Source organism: Echinops telfairi, unplaced genomic scaffold (genome assembly GCF_000313985.2).
Source record: "Echinops telfairi isolate 266 unplaced genomic scaffold, ASM31398v2 ScPeMD7_7469;HRSCAF=8507_1, whole genome shotgun sequence".
Lineage (NCBI taxonomy): Eukaryota > Metazoa > Chordata > Mammalia > Afrosoricida > Tenrecidae > Echinops > Echinops telfairi.
The window spans coordinates 67,238,374-67,261,380 of NW_022111373.1; the positions used below are offsets into that span (position 1 = coordinate 67,238,374).

The following is a 23,007-nucleotide window of genomic DNA, read 5'->3' on the forward strand; positions in this document are numbered from 1 at the left end:
ATCCTAAAATAGAATGCCAGTGTGAGAGGAAAAAACGATGCGAAAAAAAGTCATTTAAGTTCGAGTGCTTATATGAAAACATGCCATTTAGTGTGACTAGAATCTGCCTCTGATTTTATTTTGTTTTGCTAACATTCATGTTTTACTTAATTGATGAAGCACTTCAGCAGCCTGCAACAATCCCCAGGAGTTATAAAAATAAAATTCTCTCCAGTTTAGCAAACTTAACTATTAAATATCAATGCATATTGTAAATAAGGAGTTTTAAATCTCAAATGGTTGCTTATTCTATAAGGAGTGCATACCTTGCTGGTATTGTTCTCCTGGGGCCTGTGTGTTTGACTGAATGTGAACCAGAAGGTGAAAGTCCGATTCCCAGCATGCAGAGTATCTGAAGGCTATAGTGTCGGGTTCTACCTTTCCCTAGCCTTGTCTTTTGTATTCTTTTAAATGCTCCACCTTTTTTCTCCCACTTTGTTGAGCACTGTCTTGCTCTTCGGTTTTCAGGGTCAGGGAGGCTGGGGTTCAAGTAGTCATTAGTCTTTCTGGCTGTTTCCAATGCTTTTATTTTTAAGACCTCAATTACTCCCCACCAAAGTTGGATATAGAATATTGTACAAGGTTATGCCAATTAAAAAAAAAAAAAAGATTTTGCCAATTGACTGGAAGACACCTAGTAAGTTTGCTTAAAATAAGAAAATATTTTTTTCACTTATATTTATTAATGATAAAATGTTTCGAGCATTATGGTTTTATCACATTAATAGTGTCTGTGGGTTTTTTTAATTACTTTTGATTTTACTGTCACTCTTAATTTTGTGTAATCTTAAACATATTGCCTAGGATACAAAATGAAATGTGGGAGCTATTTTCACTAAAATTTAGGTAAACCTTAGATTTGGAAACTATTTAGAATTTTTTGTCAGCTCTTTGCCTGATTCTCTCTCTTAGGAATTAAAGTCAGGAATACATACTCGCCAGTGACTGCTTTCCCAGTAGAGTGGGATTTTATGTGAGTTCCAGTGGTGAGAGGAGAGGTGTGGATGCTGACTGGTAATTACCTCAGACCTGTATTTTACTCCACAGAGCTTAAGCCCCAAACATAAGAATATTAAATATGCCATTGCATTTCTTAAAACCTGTATTATTGCCAGTTACGTTGATGTTTTTATTCGTTAGCATTGTTCTTTATTCTTTACTGGTGAGTTTGATGGGCCCCAAAGACCAAAACCAGTGTGACAAGTTTGCTCCAAAGCGTGCCAACTTATGTTTCAGACTACAACTATGTTCTGTAGTCTTCCATGCAGATTTTTCTTCTTTTTTTAGTAGAATGCCAGATCTTTCCTCTGAAGTACCTCTGGGTGGACTAACAACGCCAATCTTTGCCTTAGCAGCTGAACACATCAACCATTTGCACCTAGAACTTACTGATAGTTACAGAGGTCCAGTAAAAACTCATTAAAATTGAGGAAAGAGTTATACAGCTCTGAGTGCTATCACAGGAAAGTATATGTTTATTAGTCATGCAAAGACCTTAAAATGTGCTTGGTATGCAGGCAAGGGATGGAGGAGTATCCACAGGAGGTAGGCCTTGAGTTTCAACTGAAAGAACAAGTAAGTTCACCAAGCCATCATATGCAACAAATGGCATATGCAAAGCATAGGGGAGAATAGTTTCCAAAAAGTAGAATTTGTTAAATGCAGTAGAATTGGCCAACTCAGCCTGTTAAAATTATACAACTTAAACAAAATTCCTTATGCAAAGATGTTACCATATCCTGACTATCCACTAGGTGAATGAAAGGTAAATGGCTTTCGTGTAAGGCACACTAACAAACGTGGGCATGATATGACTTCATCTGTGAGAATAAACCCATTTGATTTCATAAACACATCCACATTATAAGACTCTAAAATAAAGAAAACCATATGCACTGCCACCAGTTGAATTCTGAGATATTGGGACCCTATAGGACAGAGTAGAACTGCTCCTTAAGGTTTCGGAGCCTGTAAATCTGTACACAAGCAGACTCCCCCATCCTCCTCTTCCATTGTGGCTGGTGTGTGTGAGCCACCAACTAGCCTTTCAGATAGCCTCCCACTGTGCCACCAGGGCCCTTGTGTCATAAGCATTTTATAACAAAATCCTAGATGAACTTTTCCTACTCGTTAATATAGTATGCTCTAGAAATGTAAAGGAATCACTCGACTGCTTAGCCAAAACAAACCCCACAGTTTTCCTTAGTTTCATATACTTTTGTAGTCGTTATGATACCTGAAAGGACACTTGTTAAGGAGAGGGCTTGTACTACCCCACCCCAGTAAACTCAGGACACCTACTTTGATGACAGTGTTGAAGGAAAGTGAATGATTTGTCACAGTGATTCAACTTCATGAATAAATCAACCAGTGCTTCAAATTGACCATATTCAAAATTTTATCTTCTTTCAATTTTTAAAGTGTGTCTTAACTGCTTGCTTCGGGCCTGTGTGTGCAAACTCATAGTGTTTTCATTTTGAAGTTTGGTTTCCTACCATCTATGGTAGGGGTTTCCTAAGTAAAGATGAGGCTGTCTGCTCCCAGGAAGATTTATAGTCTCAGAAACCCTAGGGAGGTTTGCTGTCAGTTGGAATCAACCTGAAAGCACCATGGGTCTGTGTTGTTGTTGTTGTTTAAGGAGCCCAGGGGGAGTTGGGCTGCTAACCAAGAGATCAGTTGCTCAAACCCACCAGCAGTTCTGAAGGATGAAACTAGCAACTTATTTCCATAAAGATGTAGTCTTGGAAGCCCTTGGGAACTCTGTTCTATAAGGTCACTGTGAATTGACTAGATGGCCTGAGATTAGGTTAAAGTGTATGATTTGTAACCAGAGAACTTTGAAAAAGATTTCATAATTCGAAGTATCAAAAACAATGTTAAAATGATGCATGACTTTGACTTTCTTATCATCTTAATACAAAAATATCTTTGTGATTGCATATTCTTAGCTTTTTTCCTGAGCTTTCTCCTGTCCCCTTTTTCCTATTACGTCCCAGTTAATTTTATACTGAACAGGAGAGATAACCTGTTTTCTTTAACCTTGAGATGAAACTTTTTGTATTCATTAATGTAAAAATAAATAGAAGGAATGTTATAATTGGTATAGTAACGTTCATGAGTTTGAAATACTCGTCCAAAGTCTGAGTATATTTAAAAGACTGTACCACCAAAGCTTATTAAATTTTAAAATCTATAAGCCAGGAACAAGCGTACTTGTGAATGGCTGTTTTATTCCACACACACACTTCACTCTAAAAACAAACGTGTTTTAAGTGGTATCCTCGGCTCAACTGTGGAGCCACAGTGGCATAGTGATTACTTGTTGGGTTGTGAGTCAAAGGATTGGCAGTTGAAAACCACCAGCAGCTCCTAGGAGAAAGAGGGGCTTTCTACTCCGGTAAACAGTTAAAAGTCTCAGAATCTACAGGGGCTGTTCTACCTGGCCCTATAGGGTCACAATTAGTCCGTATTGACATAATGGCCCTGAGTTTGGTGCTGAAAAAGCTTCCCAGCATTTCATTATACCATCACACACACCTTCCCTCTCCAACTCCACTGGATTATGTAGAAAACAACCTCAGTCATAATATTATTCAGAAATGTTTCTCTAAAAAGACATTTGGGGAGGAAAAGAAGCCACATTGCCAATCATGAAAGTAAATATTCCATTAGGAACCTGAACAAGCAAATCTCATTTCCAACCACATTGTGACTTAAATCTTCTACTTAGCACAGAAAGTCTGCCCATCATGTCTGGTCTCCCGCCCACTGTCTTCTGAGCCTGTTCTTTATTCTCTGCCCATTTAACCTGCGGCTCTCAAAGTTTGACTCAATTCCTGCTTTTTTCTTGGGATCTTTCCTGACTTGTCCCTTTGGACAATGTGTATATATTGTGAGGTTGGCTCAGGTGTTTTACCGTGAGCTGCTACATAGTTTTTTTGAGTCTGTGACCTAACAGGAGAAAGATGAGTCTTCGCCCATAAAGAGTTAAAATCTCAGAAACTCACAGGAGCCTTTCTACTCTGCCCTTTGGATTTAGTCAAAATGGACAATGAGTTTGTCTCGTTTTCCACTGTAACTCCTTTAGAACTGCTGAGTGCCTCCATTGTCTCATTTACGCGTGTAAATACTAACCTCTACCTCAGATGCACCAGGATAAAAAAAGAATACAGAACGAATGCTCTCTGACTGTCAGTAATTGTTGTTACTGTTAGCTGTAAAATCCTCAAAGGAAAAAAATCATGAATGTGCCTTTTTAACATCCCCCAGCATCTGGCTTCATGCCCCAGACAGCCCCAGATATATTCGTGCCTGTTCAGTCATTCTGTCTAGGGTTTCATTTGATATTACTAAGTATTTATTAATATACATTTATATTTGTCAAAACATAATGGCATTCGCGAGATAAGCTCTGTAAGATAGTTATTTCTGTCCAAAATTGATCATTAGTTAATTTTTAGATGTCTTCCATGGTGTAAAATGTGTATCATTTGCTTTGAGATGCAAAATTGAAGCTCTGTTTAATTCAGACAAAAGGCACACTAAACTTTACCCTTGCTGGCTTTATGAGATGAACCCTGGTGACACTGATGGGTGACTGTTGGACTATTGGCCACAGGTTGGTAGCTCTGACCCACCCCCTCGCCTCAGGCGAAAGATGAGGCAGAGAGGTGATCTCATGAAGAAGAGTTCTATGTAGAAAAACAAGTATTAAAATTGTTATTGCTTATCATCTTTGTTTACCATTTTCAAGCCATTAAAACGTTTATCATGAAAACTCCCAAAGAGTTGGGAATTAGGTAAAAGCCATGCAAAGACAAGCACCATGTCCCCCCTTACTTTACATATAGATCGATTTTACACACTCAATTCAAACTCATAGTGGCCCTATGTAGAGTTTCCAAGACTTTAAATGCATATTTACAACAATCTCATTGGAACCAAAACCAGTAGTTACCAGTCCAACAATGGCCACCTGGGCCATAAGAAATAATGGCTGTGAAATCTGGTGTCATTGAGAACATTAGTAAATACCCTGTGTGTGTTTTTAATCATTTATACACATTCGTTATGAAAAATGTAGAAGGTTTTAAAAAGGATATGTGATTTAATTTTCTATGGCTCTATTTGTTTAGTATTCTTGTTCATGTCTTTTTCTTATAGACATCAGAATCGTTTGTCTCTTTAAAGTTAGGACTCTTAGTCCTAACTGTATGCAAGTGTTTTAAGTTACCTCTAGGAAGAGACTTCAAAGATTCTTGGAAGAATTGTTTTGTCTTTCTATTCTATGCTTCCATGAACTTTTTGAAGCCTCTTTGTATATTATAATGGACAGATTATTCTCTAATATATGTGTAGTGATATTGCTAAACTTTTTTACATCTTTGTTTCAACTATCCTTTACTGAACTCCCACTGTGTGGTGAGGAGCCCTAGTGATGTAGTAGGTTAAGTGTTGAGCTTCTAGCAGCAAGTTCAGCAGTTCAAAACCACCAGCCAGTCCATGGGAGAAAGACACTTCTTACTACTTCCAGAAAGAGACCCACCCAGGGCAGTTTTACTCTGTCCCACAGGGTCTTTTCTATGAACTGGAATAGACTAGATGGCAGTGATTTGAGAGTGTGGTAAGCACGTAGTGGAAAGGAGAGAGTTTCTGTGAAATAGAGGAGGTAGAGAGGCCACATAGGTTAGAGGACGTTGGACCTTCCTAGAACCAGGTGACCCTCGAACTGAAAGTTGAACACACCATTTTACTTTGACTGGAAACATGATTTCTTGCCATTTGACTATAGAAACTGAACAGCTTCCTGATTCCTGTGTTAACATTTTAACTTTTGGAGTTAAGGTTGAACCACTAAAGAATGAGTAACTGTTAAGGTAGCAGATGGACATTGGACCTCCATTCAAGTACTTACTCAATGCAAGAACACTTTGTTCTATTAAATTGGCCTTCTATGATGAACACCTTCCAGACACATCGTTGAAGACAAATGTGTGCATAAGCAAATGTGAAGAAAGCTGATGGTGCCCAGCTATCAAAAGATATAGTGTCTAGGTCTTAAAAGCTTGAAAATAAACAAGTGGCCATCTAGCTCAGAAGCAACAAAGCCCACAGGGAAGAAGCACACCAGCCTGTGTGACCGAGATATCGAAGGGATGAGGTATCAGGCATCAAAGAACAAAAAATCATATCATTGTAAATGAGGGTGAGTACAGAGTGGAGATCCAAAGCCCATCTGTAGGCAACTGGACATCCCCTTACAGAAGGGTCACGGGGAAGAGACAAGACGGTCAGGGTGCAGGGTAGCAATGATGAAACATACAACTTTCCTCTAGTTCTTAAATGCTTCCTCCCCCACCCCTCACTACCACCACTATCATGATCTCAATTCTGCCTTACAAATCTGGCTAGACCAGAGGATGTACACTGGTACAGATAGGAACTGGAAACACAGTTAATGCAGGACAGATGAACCTTTCAGGACCAGTTCTGAGAGTGGCGATACCGGGAAGATGGTGTAGAAAGGGAGAATCCATCACAAGGATCTACATATAACCTCCTCCCTGGGGGATGGACAACAGAAAAGTGGGCGAAGGGAGATGTTGGACATTGTAAGATATGACAAAATAATAATAATTTCTAAGCTATCAAGGGTTCACGAGGGAGTGGGGGACAGGGAGGGAGGGGAAAAAATGAGCTGATACCAAGGGCTCAAGTAGAAAGCATATGTTTTGACAATGATGATGGCAACAAATGTACAAATGTGCTTGACACAATGGATGGATGTATGGATTGTGATAAGAGTTGTATGAGCCCCCAATAAAATTGTTTAATAAAAAAAAAAAGAATTTCACCCTTTAAAGGCATATTCCTTAGTCGTGTTCCACCCAGTTTTCCAGATAGGGAAGAGACACCAATTCCACGTACTGATAGGATTTGGCGACCCATGTCTTGGAAGAAGTACCGCCAGAATGCTCCTTAGAGGCAAGGATGGCGAGACTTCCTCTCACATACTTGGATATTTTATCAAGAGAGACCAGTCCCTAGAAGGATGCGGTATTTGGTAAAGCGAAAGGCCCTCAGATGGATTGGCACAATGGATGTAACAATGGGCACAAGCAAAAATGATGAGGATGTGGCAGGACCAGGCAGCACTCAGTTTCTTGGTACATGGGGAGCTTATGAGTTGGGACGTAGTGAACAGTGCTTAACAATAATAACATGTCCTCTCTAGGTTAGGATCCTAGGCTCTCTCCGTTAATTAACTTCTGTCAGCTTTCAGTTAGAATCACGGCATTCCCTATGGTCACAATAACATTTTAAATGTTAGAATACTGTTGTTTCTCATGTCCTCTTGCCCGAAGAATAGGGAGGAAAGCAACTCCTCTGACAGAGATTCAGATGGTGGTCCTCTTTCGTAGGCCGGGGTGGGGATAAAAAGCATGATGCTTATTGTGAAATTGTCTGAGGGTTTTTACTGATGCAGTTTCCTATGTGGTACTAATTTTTCTTTTCCTCTTTTCAGTCTGCCATCTTCAACTTTCAGAGTCTGTTGACTGTAATCTTGCTGCTTATATGTACCTGTGCTTATATTCGATCCTTGGCACCCAGCGTCCTGGATAGAAATAAAACTGGGTATGTGACTAAATTCAGTTTAGTTCTTGGAAACATTGAGTATAAATTACCATGAAATTAAGTAGATAACGTATTTCTTATATGTCACTTGGATTTGTAATGAGTTTTTACATTATTTTCTTCCTGTTTTAAAAATATACAACCTTTATATAAGGATGTACATTTACTAAGTTAGAAAATAAATTTCTAAAGTGACTTGAAATGTGTTAGACTGGGAAAAATAATAGTACTTGATGTGATTGAACTAAGGAATGATGTGATATCCATATTAACTCCCAATGATATGGTTTTGGGAAAGAAAAAAATCTGACAATTGTTACTGGAACTAACGATGATACTATTTAGTACTTTTCTGGGGGGTTTTTTGTTGTTGTTGTGTTTTGTTATGCTTTAGGGTTTTTTTAGTTTAGTACTTTTAAAGACATTGGCCTTAGTTTTTATAGAATCCTCAATAAATTGATCATCAAATTTTGAAAGCATTAAACTACTTGCAAGCACTGTGTCCATTTATAACATCTACAAATAAAATTAATATGTAGGCTTCCCTGCCCTCAGATGTTAAGTCTGTATCTTAAACTAAAAATCTTTGGAGAAATTAATTTCATTTACTTTGTACACTAATAAATGTTAAAGTTTTAGACGTGCCTTATACCTTCCATTTCCACTTTAACGTCATGAAACACTTAAGCTTAATATGACTCTTCTCACAAAAAATGTTAAAATTGGTCAGAGGCTTTTTTTTTTTTTTTTAGTGTCTATGTTCACAACTCAAAAGGCATTCGGTTGAATTCAGCCAAAGAGAAGAACATAATTAAAAGAAATCATTTAAAAACTTGAACGGCTTTTTTTTTTTCATTAATTTTTCATGGAAAATAATGGCAAAAGTAGGATCCTTCAAGGTTCAACTGTATTTTTCCACTAATATAAAACTTTTAGAAAGCCAGCACTATATAACCATGTATGTAATTTGACTTTCACCCTATCTTTGAGGACCTAATTAGCATTTGATTCCCAAACAGGTCAACCTCAATCTAAATCATTTGGCCCTGATAACCATCCCTTGTTATTTCCTAGGGTTGTGCAGATATATACATGAATGAATAGAACCTGCGACCAATTCTGATTATTGAAAATCAAGAATTCTATCATAACTAAATCGATAGCCCAATTCTAAAGGTTTTATTTAGCCTGATAAAAGTGGAAATAGATCTTAATTTTCAATTTTTAGCAGTGTTCCACATTTTCTATAGACTTTTTTCCTTTTCTTCATTCCTTACCTTTTTCTCTGAATTCTACCTGTACTTAGTCTTCGGTACTGCACCTAATGCTCATTCATTTGTTAAGACAGACCACCTCATCTGTGATTTAGTTGTTCATGCCTTTCGACCCCACCAGTCAGTTTCATTTCCTCTATTAATATAGTAGGACCGTCCTCTCCTTGAACAGTTGCTTAGAATTCAAATATAATGCCTTTTATGTACTTAATAAAATTTATTAAAGAATAACCAGTAGTAAAATAAAATGTTTTTCTTTTTCTGACACTGTTATGAATTTTTTCTTTCAAAGGAGTATAAGCTGCATGTGGAAATATCTGCTCCTCATTCCGTTAGGAGCAGGATGACTTCCATAACATGCTACATTAATAAAGGAGTTCTCAGGGCTACCAACCTTACAGTAGAGGTTGAGTAGTAGTATATTTCTCTTACACAAGAAACAAAATAATAGCATGTCTACCTTTACTTCCTCTTCTCCCCTCTGTTGAAAATATCAAAGCATGTTTCCATATAACAGTTTCTTCACAGACTGTTCAGCGACACTGGTTACAGTCTTCATGCTGTATCAAGATTCTTGACAGTTCTACTCTAGGTCTTGTATCCCCATTAATATAGGCTCGTCTATGCTTTAGAATTACTGTTACTGCTTTCGTCTCACATATAAATTGTACTTTAAGCTATGTATTTAAGGATAATATCATTGCATTAAACGGTGTATCTCTTCAATATTTTTAACCTTTTTGAAGTATGTACAGATGCAGTCAACTGTTGGAAAGCCTTTTATTTCTGTTTCTATTTTAATGAGTGTTGACTTGGAATCAAATCAACAGCAGCGCAGTTTTTTATTTGATTTGTACATTAATAGTTTCTGTGGAAGGTTTTGTAGGCCATGCCCTTTTAATTTTTACATATTTTATGAGCCTCATAATAAAAATGTCCTGTGATTACAGAGAGCATATTCCATGCTTAGGTGGACATGTCTAGACAGATTGGATGACATGAGTCCTTGATGACTTCATTTTAAAAAATAACAACTCAGTTATTTGTCGGTTCACATAACTACTTTGTCATGTGTCCTGCGCTCATAACCCTATTTGCATTTCAGTAAATATAATTGTTGGTTTCTAGTCATAAAATCCAAGCAGCAAAGTTGTATTTGCCAATTAACAACTCTAGTTTTCACTAAGTAGCATTTGGGGTATTAGAGAGGAATGTGTAGAAAAGCATGGAAAGCACTGGGGTACTGCCAAGTCTTTTTTAAGTTGCTGAGTATAAGGATGCTCCCCCTCCCTACTTTGCACGAGCCCTGCTGGTGCTGTTGTTGACGCTGATAACCACAGAGTCACCTGTCAAGCCCACCAGGCTCTCCAGCTGAGATAGACCAGGTGGTCTGCTGCTGGGTAGGTTCGCTTTTAGCATGTTTCGACTTTGTGATAGTGTGTTATTAAAGTCCATTCAGGACTCAGAATCAAGAAATCAAGTCATCAGAAATGGAAAGTGCTTCCAAAAGTGTGTAGGAAAATGGAATTAAAGTATAATGGCTTTTTCCACAAATATTTTGAAACCTGTGTTGTCCCTTTTTTAAAAAATGTATTATTAATTGGGAGTTCATACATACATCATTCCATAGTTCAATCATGTCAAGCAGAACTGTGTGCAGTGGCTACCACAGTCACCTTACAAACATTCTTTTCTTTCTGGGCTCCTTGACATCGTCGCCCTTTTCCCCACGAAACCCTTATTCTACTTGCTGTCCCTGCAGGTTCATCAACCCCGGGTTCTTCTTTGGTATGAAGTATTTGTGTATATTTACACAGATGTTAATTTAAGTGGAGTTATGGTCACATATGCCTTTAGTCTGTGTGTTACTAAAAACAATATACCAGTCATTTTTTTGTAAGGACTTTTGTTTGCAACAACTCAATCTAATTCCTGTAACAACCCTCCAAGGTGGATGCTTTTACAGTCTTTCACAGGTTAGAACTGAGGCAACTTGATGTACAATGACTGTGCTTTGCACTTGGCCGTTTGCCTTCCTGCGTCTCTTCATGCTTGCTCGTCCTACTTTCAGGAATGTATGGGGGGGGGAAAGAAAGAAAGAAAGGAATGTATGGCCTCGTCCTTTTACTCCAAGAGAAAATTGTATTATGTGACAGAAAAATTTGTATTTAACCTGTACTGAGATTTTTTTTTAATTTGAAGTTACGCTGTGAGGAGAAACATATATAGAATTCAATTAAACCAATGATTTATTTCAGTCTTAACCATTGATGTACAATGACTCATTAACCAGTCATCTCAATGGGAACAAAAGTAAATATACAAATTTCCCTGTAATATAATTATTGTGGTTTTTGTTGAGCCAGTCCAGCTTTGTTGTAAAAACCAGTGGTATGGATGTGATGTTGCATAATGTCAACTTTGTAGCCCTGTAATACAGCATTTGTAATCACTTGTTGGTCAGGCCAACCAAATAATGGCTACAATGTTTTAAATTTTTCTTGTATCTCTAGTTAAGTGGCTCCATTGGTGTTTGTTGTTTTTTTTTTTTAAGCATCTGGTGTGTTTCTACATGACAGATAAGTGATATTACCCATAGGTTCCTTCCGACTCTTAAGTCCAACTACCCCATGCACAAGAGAATGAAATTCTATCTGGTCCTCCCATCCTCACAGTCATACCTGTTCCAGCCCGTTGTTCAACCACTGTGCCAGTCCATTTCTTGAACTTCTGCTGTTTCACTGCCTACTTTTCCAAGCATGGTATATTCTTCTTAGAACATACCTAGAGTATGTAAGATAGTCTGACCAACCTAGCTTCTAAGGATCATTGTGGCTGAATTTCTTCCAGGAAAAATTTCTGTTCTCTTCAGGCAACCCGTGGTATATTGAGTATTCTTCGCCTGCATCAATTCTTCTTTGATCTTCCTTGTTCATTGTCTAACTACCACAAGTATATGAGACAATGAAAAGTATTATGGTTTAGGTCAAATGTACTTTAGTCCACAAAGTCACATCTTTGCCATTTAGCACTTTAAAGAGGTCTTTAAAAGTAACACATTTGATTTCTTGACTACTGTTTCTGTGTTAGTAGATTTATATAAAATGAAATCCTAGCCAATATCAGTCTTCTCTCCATTTATTATACTGTATCATATTAGTCCAATTGTGAGAATTCTTATTATTTTTTATATTGAGGTGTGATCTGTAGTGTCAGGTCTGGAAATGCTTCAAGCCCTCGTTGCTTTCAGAAAACAAGGTTGTCATCTATATATACCACATTTATTCCAATATATATATATATATATATATATATATATATATAATCTCACAGATTGTTAATGAACGCCCAAATTATTTGTTCGGTATACAGATTGAATCAGTATGGTGAAAAGATAACAGTTCCTGATGTATATCTTTCCAGATTAAAAGCCATGCAATATTCCCTTGTCCTGTGTGAACTTCTGTTCTTGGTCCATAGACAGGTTCCATCTGAGCACAATGAAGTGTTCTGGAATTCCCATTCTTAATGTTAGCCATAATTTGCTATGATACACTCAGGCAGCTGCCTTTGCTTTAATTGTTGGCATTTTATTGGGTGACCTTTTCTTGGAAATGGACACAAATACAGACCTCCTTACTGATGGCCTAGGTAGCATATCTTCCATGTTTCTGGGCATAGACAAGTGAACACTCCCAGTGTTCATTCCGTTTACTTACACATCTCAACTGCTATTTGATTCGCTCCTGGAACTTTGTTTGTCACCAAATGCCTACCTTACACCTTGGACTTTCTTTCCTTCACAACTGTTCCTTGATAATGCAGCTTCCTAAAATGAGTGAATGCAACCAGCTTACAACGGTCTTTCTTCCATCTTCTTGTAATCAATGATTCCTTAGTTTTATCCATAGATCCCTTCAGTATTTTAACCAGAAGCTCTAATTGTTCATCAATGTGTATAAATCCATTGAATTTGGAACTCTAGGTCTTTGCACATTTTCATTATATTTCATTTTGTCCTCTTGCGCTTTTATTTCACTATTAATTTCTTTGTGTGTGTGTGTGTGTGTGTAAATAAATTACTATATAGTATCCCTAAACTTGGAAATTTTCTAATTATATTGAGTAGATAACCTCTAACCACCCACCCCTCCTTTTTTTGAATAAAGGAGCTCTTGTGGAGTAGTGGTCTATGCATTGAGCTGTCAATCATAAGGTCAGCAGTTCAAACCCACAAGTTACTATTCAGGAGATAGATGAGGCTTTCTGTTCCTATAAAAACTCACAACCTTGAAATGGGGCAGCTTACTCTTCTGTAGAGACATAAGTTGGAATTCAGTCAATGGTAGTGAGATTTTTGAATAGCACAGTTATATAAAAAGATAACATTGGAAGTTGTAGTTACAGATTATATAAGTATGAGGCTACCGTTTGTACAATTAACACTGAGGAGTTTTATTACTTTAGTATCAAATTCTATCAAAAAGCTTTGTTCATTTTTCACCATTGATGTCCGTAAATTGACATAGAAGGATTTTTGTTTTGTTTTTCCTTTTCAAAAAGTACAGGAAGTGGACACAATTATTCCTACCAAAGCAATTTACCCTGGATTTGAAGTATAATACCACATTTATTCCAGTTTATATCAGGTTTTATACATTGGTTGGTGTGCCATTAAGCAGCAGCAAAAACAAACTAGCTGACATCAAGTCGATTGTTACTCACAGCACTCTTCTAGGACAGAGTAGAACTGCCCATGTGGGTGTCCAAAACTGAATCTTTATAGGAGTAGAAAGCCGCATTTTTCTTCCATGAAGCAGCTGGTGAATTGTGGACTACTTTTTTGGATAGCAGCTCAACACATAACCCACTATACCTCAGTGTTCCTTTGATATGTTATTAGATCCTGTTTTTATAGATTAATGGTGACAACATTAAACAAGAGAACTTAAATCTGAAAGAAAACATGAGAGGTCAGAATGCCAGTATATCATCAATTCTTCCCATACCATTATAGAAAATAATGATCCAGAGGGAATTATTTACCTTCCCTAATAATCAAGAACTACTTTTTCTTTTTTATTCTATACAGACTATTGGGTATATTTTGGAAGTGTGCCAGAATTGGTAAGTGTTCATAATCACCCACCTCTTTTTTAACTGCCAATGTTGTTAACCAATTTTACATCACGCACATTATCAATTTTAAAAGTACGAGTTTCCTCATCTTATGCTTTTTTCTGCCTGCAAAGTTTGCAAATTTCTACTTTGCTCTTTTTCTTTTGTTGCTTACAACTGAATTTGGGGACTACCTCAAATGCTTTATTAACAAGGAAATAGAAAATACAGAAGGAAGTGTCTCCAATTCAGATATCAAATATCATGCATCCTTGGTATTTGAGAGAATTCTGAGCAACTGTGTGCAATTTGTGTGTATGTTCATAATACAGAGGTAGCTTGTTAATATATATCATTTTGATACTTGAGAATGAATTTCCTCCAGAAAAATTCTAGAATTTCTAAGGCTATCTAAGCAACCATCTAGACATAGTCATTTGGCCTTTTGTTAAGCTATGGACTATTATTTATTTCTCATAAATGGTAACTATGTTGTTTATTCAACCTCCTGTGTTTATATGTTAGTTTTGTCATAATTGATTAAATTTAAGGTCAACATCATTAGCTTTTAACTTTTCATAACAAGATTTAAGATAAATACAGATATGTCTTAGCACATAATACATGCTCAAATTAAAGGTAAGTAAAAGAATTAAGATCTATTTTATTGGTGTTAGTGAATAATATTCTTGACTAATCATTTTCCATTTTTAAAAATATGCCTAGTCCCAAAAGAAAACTAGTTTCAAAGCATTAACAACTTAGACTAGTTGGACTGATAACAAATATTTCTTGTCCATGGGAAATAATTTTTATTTAAACAAATGTTTGATTTTAGTATTTTTCATCTAATGTTAAGTTTATATATTGCTATGTTTTCAAGAAGCTATAACAGGAAATTGGATTAGAGACTGAAAATACAAACTCAGTTCTCATAATACTGAGACATTTTTATAAGGAGTATGTGGGAATTGATTTGTTATACTTGAACATAGTTACAGAAGATCAAAAAAGGAGTTTCAAATCTTAAAAACATCTTCCAAGGTCTATGTGTTGTTAGCCATGAAAATAGTCTTGACAGCTATTTTTTTCTTTTGAACCTTATTATAATAGATGAGACACCCACAAACAATGGAATTTGTAGGTATGATGCTGAGTTATCCAAAAATCACTTCTCAACTTGTGGTACTTAGATCAGTCGTAAGATTCTTCAATCATTTATGTTTCTTGTTGCACAAAATGGTAATAGTAAAACTGTAAAGGACTTCACCAGAGAATAACCTTTTAAAATAGTGGCCATTGAAACAGACATCTATATATTTTAAATATGTTAAACTGGTTTTTCTGTGGTGTATTCTATCTTTTGGATTGACCAGAAAATTTTTAATATGTAAGAAGTATCACAGACCTTATATTGGTACAGCCATCATAGCACTAATATTAGTGGGTATCAATCGAGACATTTATCAATGTCTGGAGACATTTTTAGTTGTTACCATGGGGTTGGAGGCAGTGTATAGTGGGTAGGACCCAGGATACTGCCAAACATCTGCCAGTTCACAAGACAGTTCCTAGCAACAAAGAATTATCTAACTCAAAATCTCCAGAGTGCTAAAGTTGGGAAACCCTGGCGGAGATTTCCAGGGAGTTGTGGTGCAGGCTTAACTGGCACCTAGTCATGTATAACAGCTGCAAACCGTAATGTAACTAAAGAAATCATAAGTACTCCCAAAAGAACCATGAGAAAAAGCCGATTCCAAGAAAAAAAATCACCTGTGGTGGCTAATGCTAATTGCTACAGATACATGTGAATGTATGTGAACCAAAGTAGGGGCTTCAGAACCTGGTCCTCCTGCAAATGAAAGGCAAGGCCAGGCACAGAGCAGTGGAAGATCTGAGTGAACTGCGAGGTGGGAGCGTAGTGGAAGAGCAGGGCAGTGTGCAGGAACCTACTCTTGGTAAAAATAGGACAAGTCTGCAGTTAAGAGACTACATTTTCATCCCAGGTCTATCATTAAATGTCTAACTCATGACAAAACTAGTTAAGATATTCTTCTGGCCCATTTTGTATCATCAAAGAAATAAATACTGCATTTCATGGACATTTCTGTCAAGTCCACAGTCAACTAGTAACCTTGTGGCTCAGAAATAAGGCTTGAAGAGAGTATAGCTATAAATTTTAAATATATAGGTTGTTAGATTTTTTAAGTGATATTGTGTAATATGCTCTATTTTTTAAAGCCATTTGTAAGGCATGGTTTGGGGTGGTGTCTTGACTTTTTTCCCCCTCAAATGCGCAGCTTAAATAAGTTAGTTAAATGTGTTCATTCTAGCCTATTATGTAGAAGCTTTTAACTTTTCGGTTTGAGAGAATGACTTCGAAAATTGGTGAATGCTCATTATATGCTGTTTTCTCAACTACATGCTCTTATCTTGCTTGACTCAAACTCTCAAAGTAAAGGATATAATTTTAATGGAGAATGAATTCATCTTAAGTTACATATCATATTATAGCAACTGAAGACCAGACAAGTTCAACTGAACCATGTTTAGCTCTACCACATGGCAATCTCTGTTAGGAAATTAAGAACAGGAAAATGAAACCCATATGTAAATTATAACCTTGTAAGTTAGAGGATGAGGAATTGAAGAACTTCCTCAAAATTAATTCTCAACAGATGGAAAATGTTGGACAACATTAATTTCTACTGTTAGATGTTTAATAAGACTATTATACCAGGGAGCTTCAGACAAGTTTATGAAAAATGGAATTGAAAGACTACAGTTTTCCCACGAACTTTCTGAAGCTCCTTGTATAAGGTAATGAGAATAATTCGCCACAGTAAGAATGACATCTACCTGAAAGTTATGTTAGAATGACTAGGGTTTTGTTTGTTTGTTGGGTTTTTTGGTGGGCAGCAAGGGGGCATTGTTTTGTTTTTCTTTGTTTTATTCCAAAAGTATTCCTCACTGCTATTGAGTCTATTTTGACTCTGCCATCCTTTAAGGCAAGGTAGAAGTGCCCCTTAGGGTTTCCAAGAGCCTTAACTTTCTCACTCAGAGCAGCTGATGGTTTCAAACTGCTGACCTTGCAGTTAGCAGCCCAATTCATAATCCACTTTTTAGTTTATGTTTATTTAACAGTTTTATTATTGGCAAGTAATTCACATAGCATATAATTAAATCATTCAATCATATCACAGAGAATTGTACAATCACCCCCACATCAATTTTAGAGCACCCCCCTCCCCCGCATTGTTAATAGCCTTTAAGATAATTTATACAATCTGTTTTAGTGCTTAAGAGCACCCACACACACCCTTGCCTTCATTAGTTACTTCTGAAATCCCCTTTCCTATCTCCCCCTCCCACTCTACTTTTTAGTTTTAAAAGATTTTTTTATCTTGTTGAAATGGTGATACTGAAAAACACTAGTATAAGAACTCAGGCAGTACAGCAATTAAGTGCTTGCTGCTAAGTAAACTCTACCCTCTGTTTAATGGAAGAACAGGTCTGGCAGTCCATTCTCATGAAGATGCTGCCTAGGAAATCCTATGGGGCTGCCCCACTGTGTCATGTAGGTCTGCTGTGAATCAAAAGCAACATGAATGCACGCAACAATTCTCTTACTTTCTAGATTTTGACTTAGCTAGAAGGCCATCCATTAAATATCTACCGAGAAATAAAATACTTTTTGAAAATTGTTATTTGTGTGTGAGAGAAATATCTTATATGACTATTATGTGCAAACAAGAAGGGGTGCTGAGAAGGACCTCTATATTTTTTAGTTGATGAAATTGATCCAAGATTCAAGTTTTCCAAAATTTATTATCAGTCCTTGCTAAGTGGGATAAGGAATTTAAGAACTTTAAAAGAGCTTATTTTAAAACAGCAAAGCCCAAGTGATAAAAGAGCAAACTTCTTGGGAAAACTCAAAAAAAAAACCAAGAAACCATTAGCCCCAGATCAGTACTGGTTCATAGCAGCCCTGTTAGGACAAAGTCGAACTGCCCCTGTGAGCTTCTGAGACTGTTTGGGGTTTGTTTGTTTTTTCTTCTTCTTTAAAGCATTTTACTGGGGGTTCGTACAACTCTTATCACAATCCATCCATCCATCCATTGTGTCAAGCATATTTGTACATTTGTTGCCATCATCATTCTCAAAACATTTTCTTTCTACTTGAGCCCTTAGTATCAGCTCCTCATTTTTTCTCCTCCCTCCCTGCCCCCACTCCCTCACGAACCCTTGATAATTTACACATTATTATTTTTCATTGTCTTACACTGTCTGACATCCTGAGACTTTTTTATGAGAGTAGAAAGCCCCAAAGAGCAGCTGGGGGGTTAAAACTGTCCACTATGTAGAGCACATCTGAACGCATAACCACTACACCACTGGACCACTATGCCAAGATGACTACATCACTTTTATTTCCTCCTCATCCTCTTCCTTTCTTCCTCTGCCACCCGCGAGGCAAGGAAGCATAAAGATGTCTGGTGCTTGCAGTTACCGAAGAAAGAGATAAGAATGGAATGGATTAGCTCCCAATTGTATGTCTGTTTACATGACAATTTCACAAACCAATTTCAGATCTAATTCATCTGGAAGAAAGTCCCTTGGCTCAGAATTAATTGGTAGAAATTCTACATTTCTAACCTAGAATTAATCACTTTATAAAAGATTTGAGAAGAAATCCATCTCATTGTTTTCTAATGTTTATTAACCAGTTTGTTTTACACCTGTTTTTTAGTAACATCTTATTAACCATCATGCTTTTGTCATCTATGAGTGCTTCATTTTCTCTTTAAATGTCAGGAGTCAATGAGGGGGAGAAAATGTGGCCAAAAATTGGGTATTTATTCTACGTGGAAGTGTACTTTCTTCCGTGAAGAAAATCAACCAAGTGTTTTTCTTGGACCTCTGTCCTACATTCAGCTTTTTGAACACTATTTTAAAAAAACCAAACCCTGAGATTATACAGTGGCACAGGAATGGCACTTCAAGGGTTGAAACGCACAGACTTAGAACTAAAGCAAACCAACACAGTTTAGCTCAGTTTCTGTTGTATATGTAGTTCTGTTTATGTCTTGCTTTCCCCAAGCCCTTCAAATGTATGTACCTCAAAGAAGGAACTTTGTCTTAAGTTTGATCTGCCTTTTCCTCATAGCAAGTAATATCTTATGCCCATTTTAACCACTAAGTTAATAAAGAAGAATGTCTTATCTTTTTCAACAGGTGAGCGGAAGAGTCCTTATGTCGCAGCATGTTGTATTGTGATGGCATTCAGCATCCTGTTCACACAGTAGCTTGGAACAGTGCCAGAAATTAATCACCATCAGATTTCAATATGAAAAAGGACTTACCTACAGAAAATAATGGGAAGAATGGTTAACCTTTTTCATCTCTGAACATTGAGGGAGATATATTTCCAGCGGCTGCTCTCCATTTCTATGGTATTGGACCAATGTTCTATATAAATATGATGTAACCATTTTGTACTCAAGAGTTTAATATGTCTCTAACAATCCATCTCAGTATTGACACTACAATATTACATTCTGCAATGTCATTCTGTTCTGTTCAATACCAATTTTTTGTGAGATATCTATCTCTAAGGCAACTAGTAAACAAAATTGGTCAGTTGTACTAAATTCTTTTCACTGTGATCTAGAAATGATGTCTTTATAGAGTCTTGAGACCTTTTGGACTAGCTTTTTTACTGAGAGGAAAACTTGTTCCACAAGTGTTGGTCATGATTGCTTTCATGGTTAATCATGCTTGCTGCTCTTCTGCTGCTGACCCCATTGTGGATGCACGTGAGCCAGAGTACCTCTACTCTCAGCAAACTCTAGTTTACTACTGTTTCTGACGCTTTCAAAGACTATGCATTTCTTGAGGGACATAAACAAGGTGTGACTTCAGAGTTTTAGGATAGTGTTCTTGTTTCGAAGAAGTTTAGGTTAACTGGTATAGTAGCCACTGAAATTTCTGGTTTAGTACAGATAAACAAAGGTCTGAAGTATAAATTTGACCAGCTCACTATCTCCAAAAAAGACCCTTTTTTAGAATAAAATAGAAGAATTATAGAATAATGATCCCATATGTGTTTTTCATTCTTTTTTGTTTGACCTTTCAAAAATGAAAGAATTTTAATTGCCCCAAAATACAATCTGTATTTTTGTTTTCTGTTTTAAATACAGCACTTTAAATCTAGCTTACATTTTCGGTCCTTTTGAACTGGAATCTCATGGTTATTTACTTCTGTATGTAGTAGATGCTGAGAAAAAAATGTTCAAATATACTTATCCATACGACTTGACATAAATGTCTTTGATTTTTAATAACGAAAGTAGGTTTTAAGTAATTTTCAGTGTAGGTAAGAGAAATATTGGGCATGGAGCCCCGCATCTGTGTGAGAGGGCACCATCAGGACAATTCCATACCAGTGCCTGAGGGTCAGCCACTTGAATAGGACATGGAGAACAAAAGATCAGGCACAAAACCATGATGGGTTGCAGATCAGAATACCACAGTTGCAGGTGGGATGAGAGAATTGGAAAGTGGCCGTGATTGGTATACATACAAAAGCTTAAGCTTCAACCAAGGTATTTAGGAAGTGATTCAGCCATGGTGGTGCCGTTCCATCCAGTTGGCTCCAATTCATAACGTGCCCTACCTACAACAGAACAAAACCCGTCTCGGTCCTGAGCCGTCCTCATAATCCGTTCTTAGGCTTGAGCCCATGGTTGCAACTACCATGTCAAGGTCGTGGGAAAATTCCCGTTTCCCCCACGTTTCTTCCAACTTCTTGGTGCCTCTTGTGTTTTGTTGTTTTTAAAGAGCTGAATAGACTGATGTTGTGTTGGTTTATTTTATGTTTTTTGACCTGTTTTGAGTGGTTAAAAGTAGTAAGTATTTTTGTTTTCAACAGAAACCAGGTTTTGATGATTGTTTCTACTCTGAAGTGCCTCTTGGGTCAAGTTTTTCAAGGTACTCTAACAATAGGAGTCTGTCATCAGCATATGTATGCAGAGTACGTCATCTTTCTGGGTAGCAATCTGGTATCTGACCTTGGCTCAACTGGACTTTCCAGAATATTTTGTCAACTGTGGTAGATGCTGGTGCAAATCTAGGAAGACAAAGGACCAACTTTCTAAATCAGTAGCATGACGTTATGGATGAAGTAGGTGGAAACATGAGGCAGAAATGGCTTCTCTGGAAACTGGTAAAGTAGAAAACATTTTGCTGTGTGTCAACAGTGGGAAGTAGCTTATTTCCAACCCCAACTATGACCTTTTGAAGCACAAACTCTGAGAAATGGGAAAAGACACAAGGATTTCTGAAGAAAAGCAATTAACATTCTCTTTAATGTGTTTACTTCAGAGTTACCACTGAATCCTCTTCCGTCAGCCAAAGGACAGTATGTAGGTAGCTTTAACCCCACAGAATATTCAGATACAAAGGATTAGAGATCCACTTTAGCCCCAATTGCCAGCCTCAGTCACAGAACCCTGTTGCAGGGCTAAGTGCCGAATGATGCATTAAAAGAGTGAGGGAGGGGGTTTGAATCCAATGTCTTGTGCTTCTATACAAGGCTCTGTCTTCCATGTTCTTACATTCACATTTGGCATGGCCCTATCATGCTAAGGAGAACTTACAAGAAACACATTCATCTCAGTAATAGGTAGATTACTTACTTACTCTTATTTGATTTTAAAACATGAAAACATTTGACTGAAGTTGTTTCTTCAAAATGAAAGTTAGAAAATGATAAAGTCTCTAGTTTTTCAAAAAGACAACCATATTAACAATAAACTATTAAAAGAGCAAAGAAGGCATTTATACAAAGTGCATTGGGATAGCATTTTTTATTTTGATAAGCCCACAGTTCTGGCAGATATCGAAGAAGAATTAGCAATCCAATCAAATAAGTGAACTTCTCAACAGGGAAACAATACTTTCATTCAACTGGGGTGGGGTAGGGGGTGGGGACAGTAATTGGGAAAAGAAGGAAATATTTAAAACATGTAGCCATGTGTAAAAGTGGTGCTTCAAGAGCAAAGCATTTGCTACTTATTTAGAGACAAACTTCAAAAATTGGATTGAGGTGGACCTTCCAGGGTCTTGTGTTTGTCTCACTGCATTACTTTAAAATTGAAGTTAATAAGTAGTCCTTGCCGGCCTGACTCAGAACTTAAGGGAAAAACTAAAACCTCCCTTTGTATGTGTGGATAAATAAAGTTGAGTATCTGCAGACCCACCCGATTGAGACCAGGAATACAAATGTACACTTGAAATCCATTGGTATGGGTATGTAACACAGATAACTAGCCAGTCGATGGTTAGGAAAACTATATTTTCTAGATACCAAAAGCACCCACTCAGCTTCCCCCAAAGTAGTCACTATGCTGTCTACTTTTCCTGGCTGTGCACACACAAAACCCATGCCATTAAGTATGGATTTGTGCTCCTGTGAAAGCCCCTCGGACACTGCCAGACCTTAAGAAACTGAAAACAATGAAAGGTTCTTGTTTACCACATTTCACATTTGGTCTCCACTAACGATGCAAGTTCAAAATGCAACTCGCTGACTAATGCCAGCGTTATTAATACTGCCCAGCCCCGTTACTCTCAATCAGCAGATCTGGCTTCCGAGAAAGAGCTGCTTAATGCTGTCATTTTAACACTGCTATTCAGTTTCTTTTCCCTTACCCTATGGTAATTGCACAGTAGGATCTGAAAATCCACTCTTAATATCAGCTAAAAAGGAGGAACATGAAACTAAGTTTCCTATGATCTCTTCAGTGTGGTGAATCATCGTAATCTGACTAGTGCACATCTATAGTCTGTAATAAAGGTCAAAATGAACTCAGCCTCCTGTTTTGTTTTATTGAAAATGAGTAAAAGCTCTTTTAGAAGTTAAAAAATTGAAATTGCCACC

General features: G+C 37.1%; 1 protein-coding gene and 1 non-coding gene across 2 annotated transcripts in view; both read left to right on the forward strand.

Moving 5' to 3' along the window:
• The window catches only part of TMEM167A (transmembrane protein 167A), a 33,552-nt gene extending 10,614 nt beyond the window's left edge, over positions 1 to 22,938 (forward strand). Inside the window, exons 2-4 of the mRNA XM_045285325.1 lie at positions 7,565 to 7,674; positions 14,041 to 14,075; positions 19,302 to 22,938. Coding sequence (XP_045141260.1) covers positions 7,565 to 7,674; positions 14,041 to 14,075; positions 19,302 to 19,372 — 216 coding nt within the window. The 3' untranslated portion in view covers positions 19,373 to 22,938. The remainder of the gene's footprint in view (positions 1 to 7,564; positions 7,675 to 14,040; positions 14,076 to 19,301) is intronic.
• LOC115873927 lies at positions 9,250 to 9,384 on the forward strand. Its single transcript, XR_004048696.1, has one exon. It is a non-coding gene; the product is annotated as a small nucleolar RNA U109 (small nucleolar RNA).
• Positions 22,939 to 23,007: the final 69 nt, after the last annotated feature.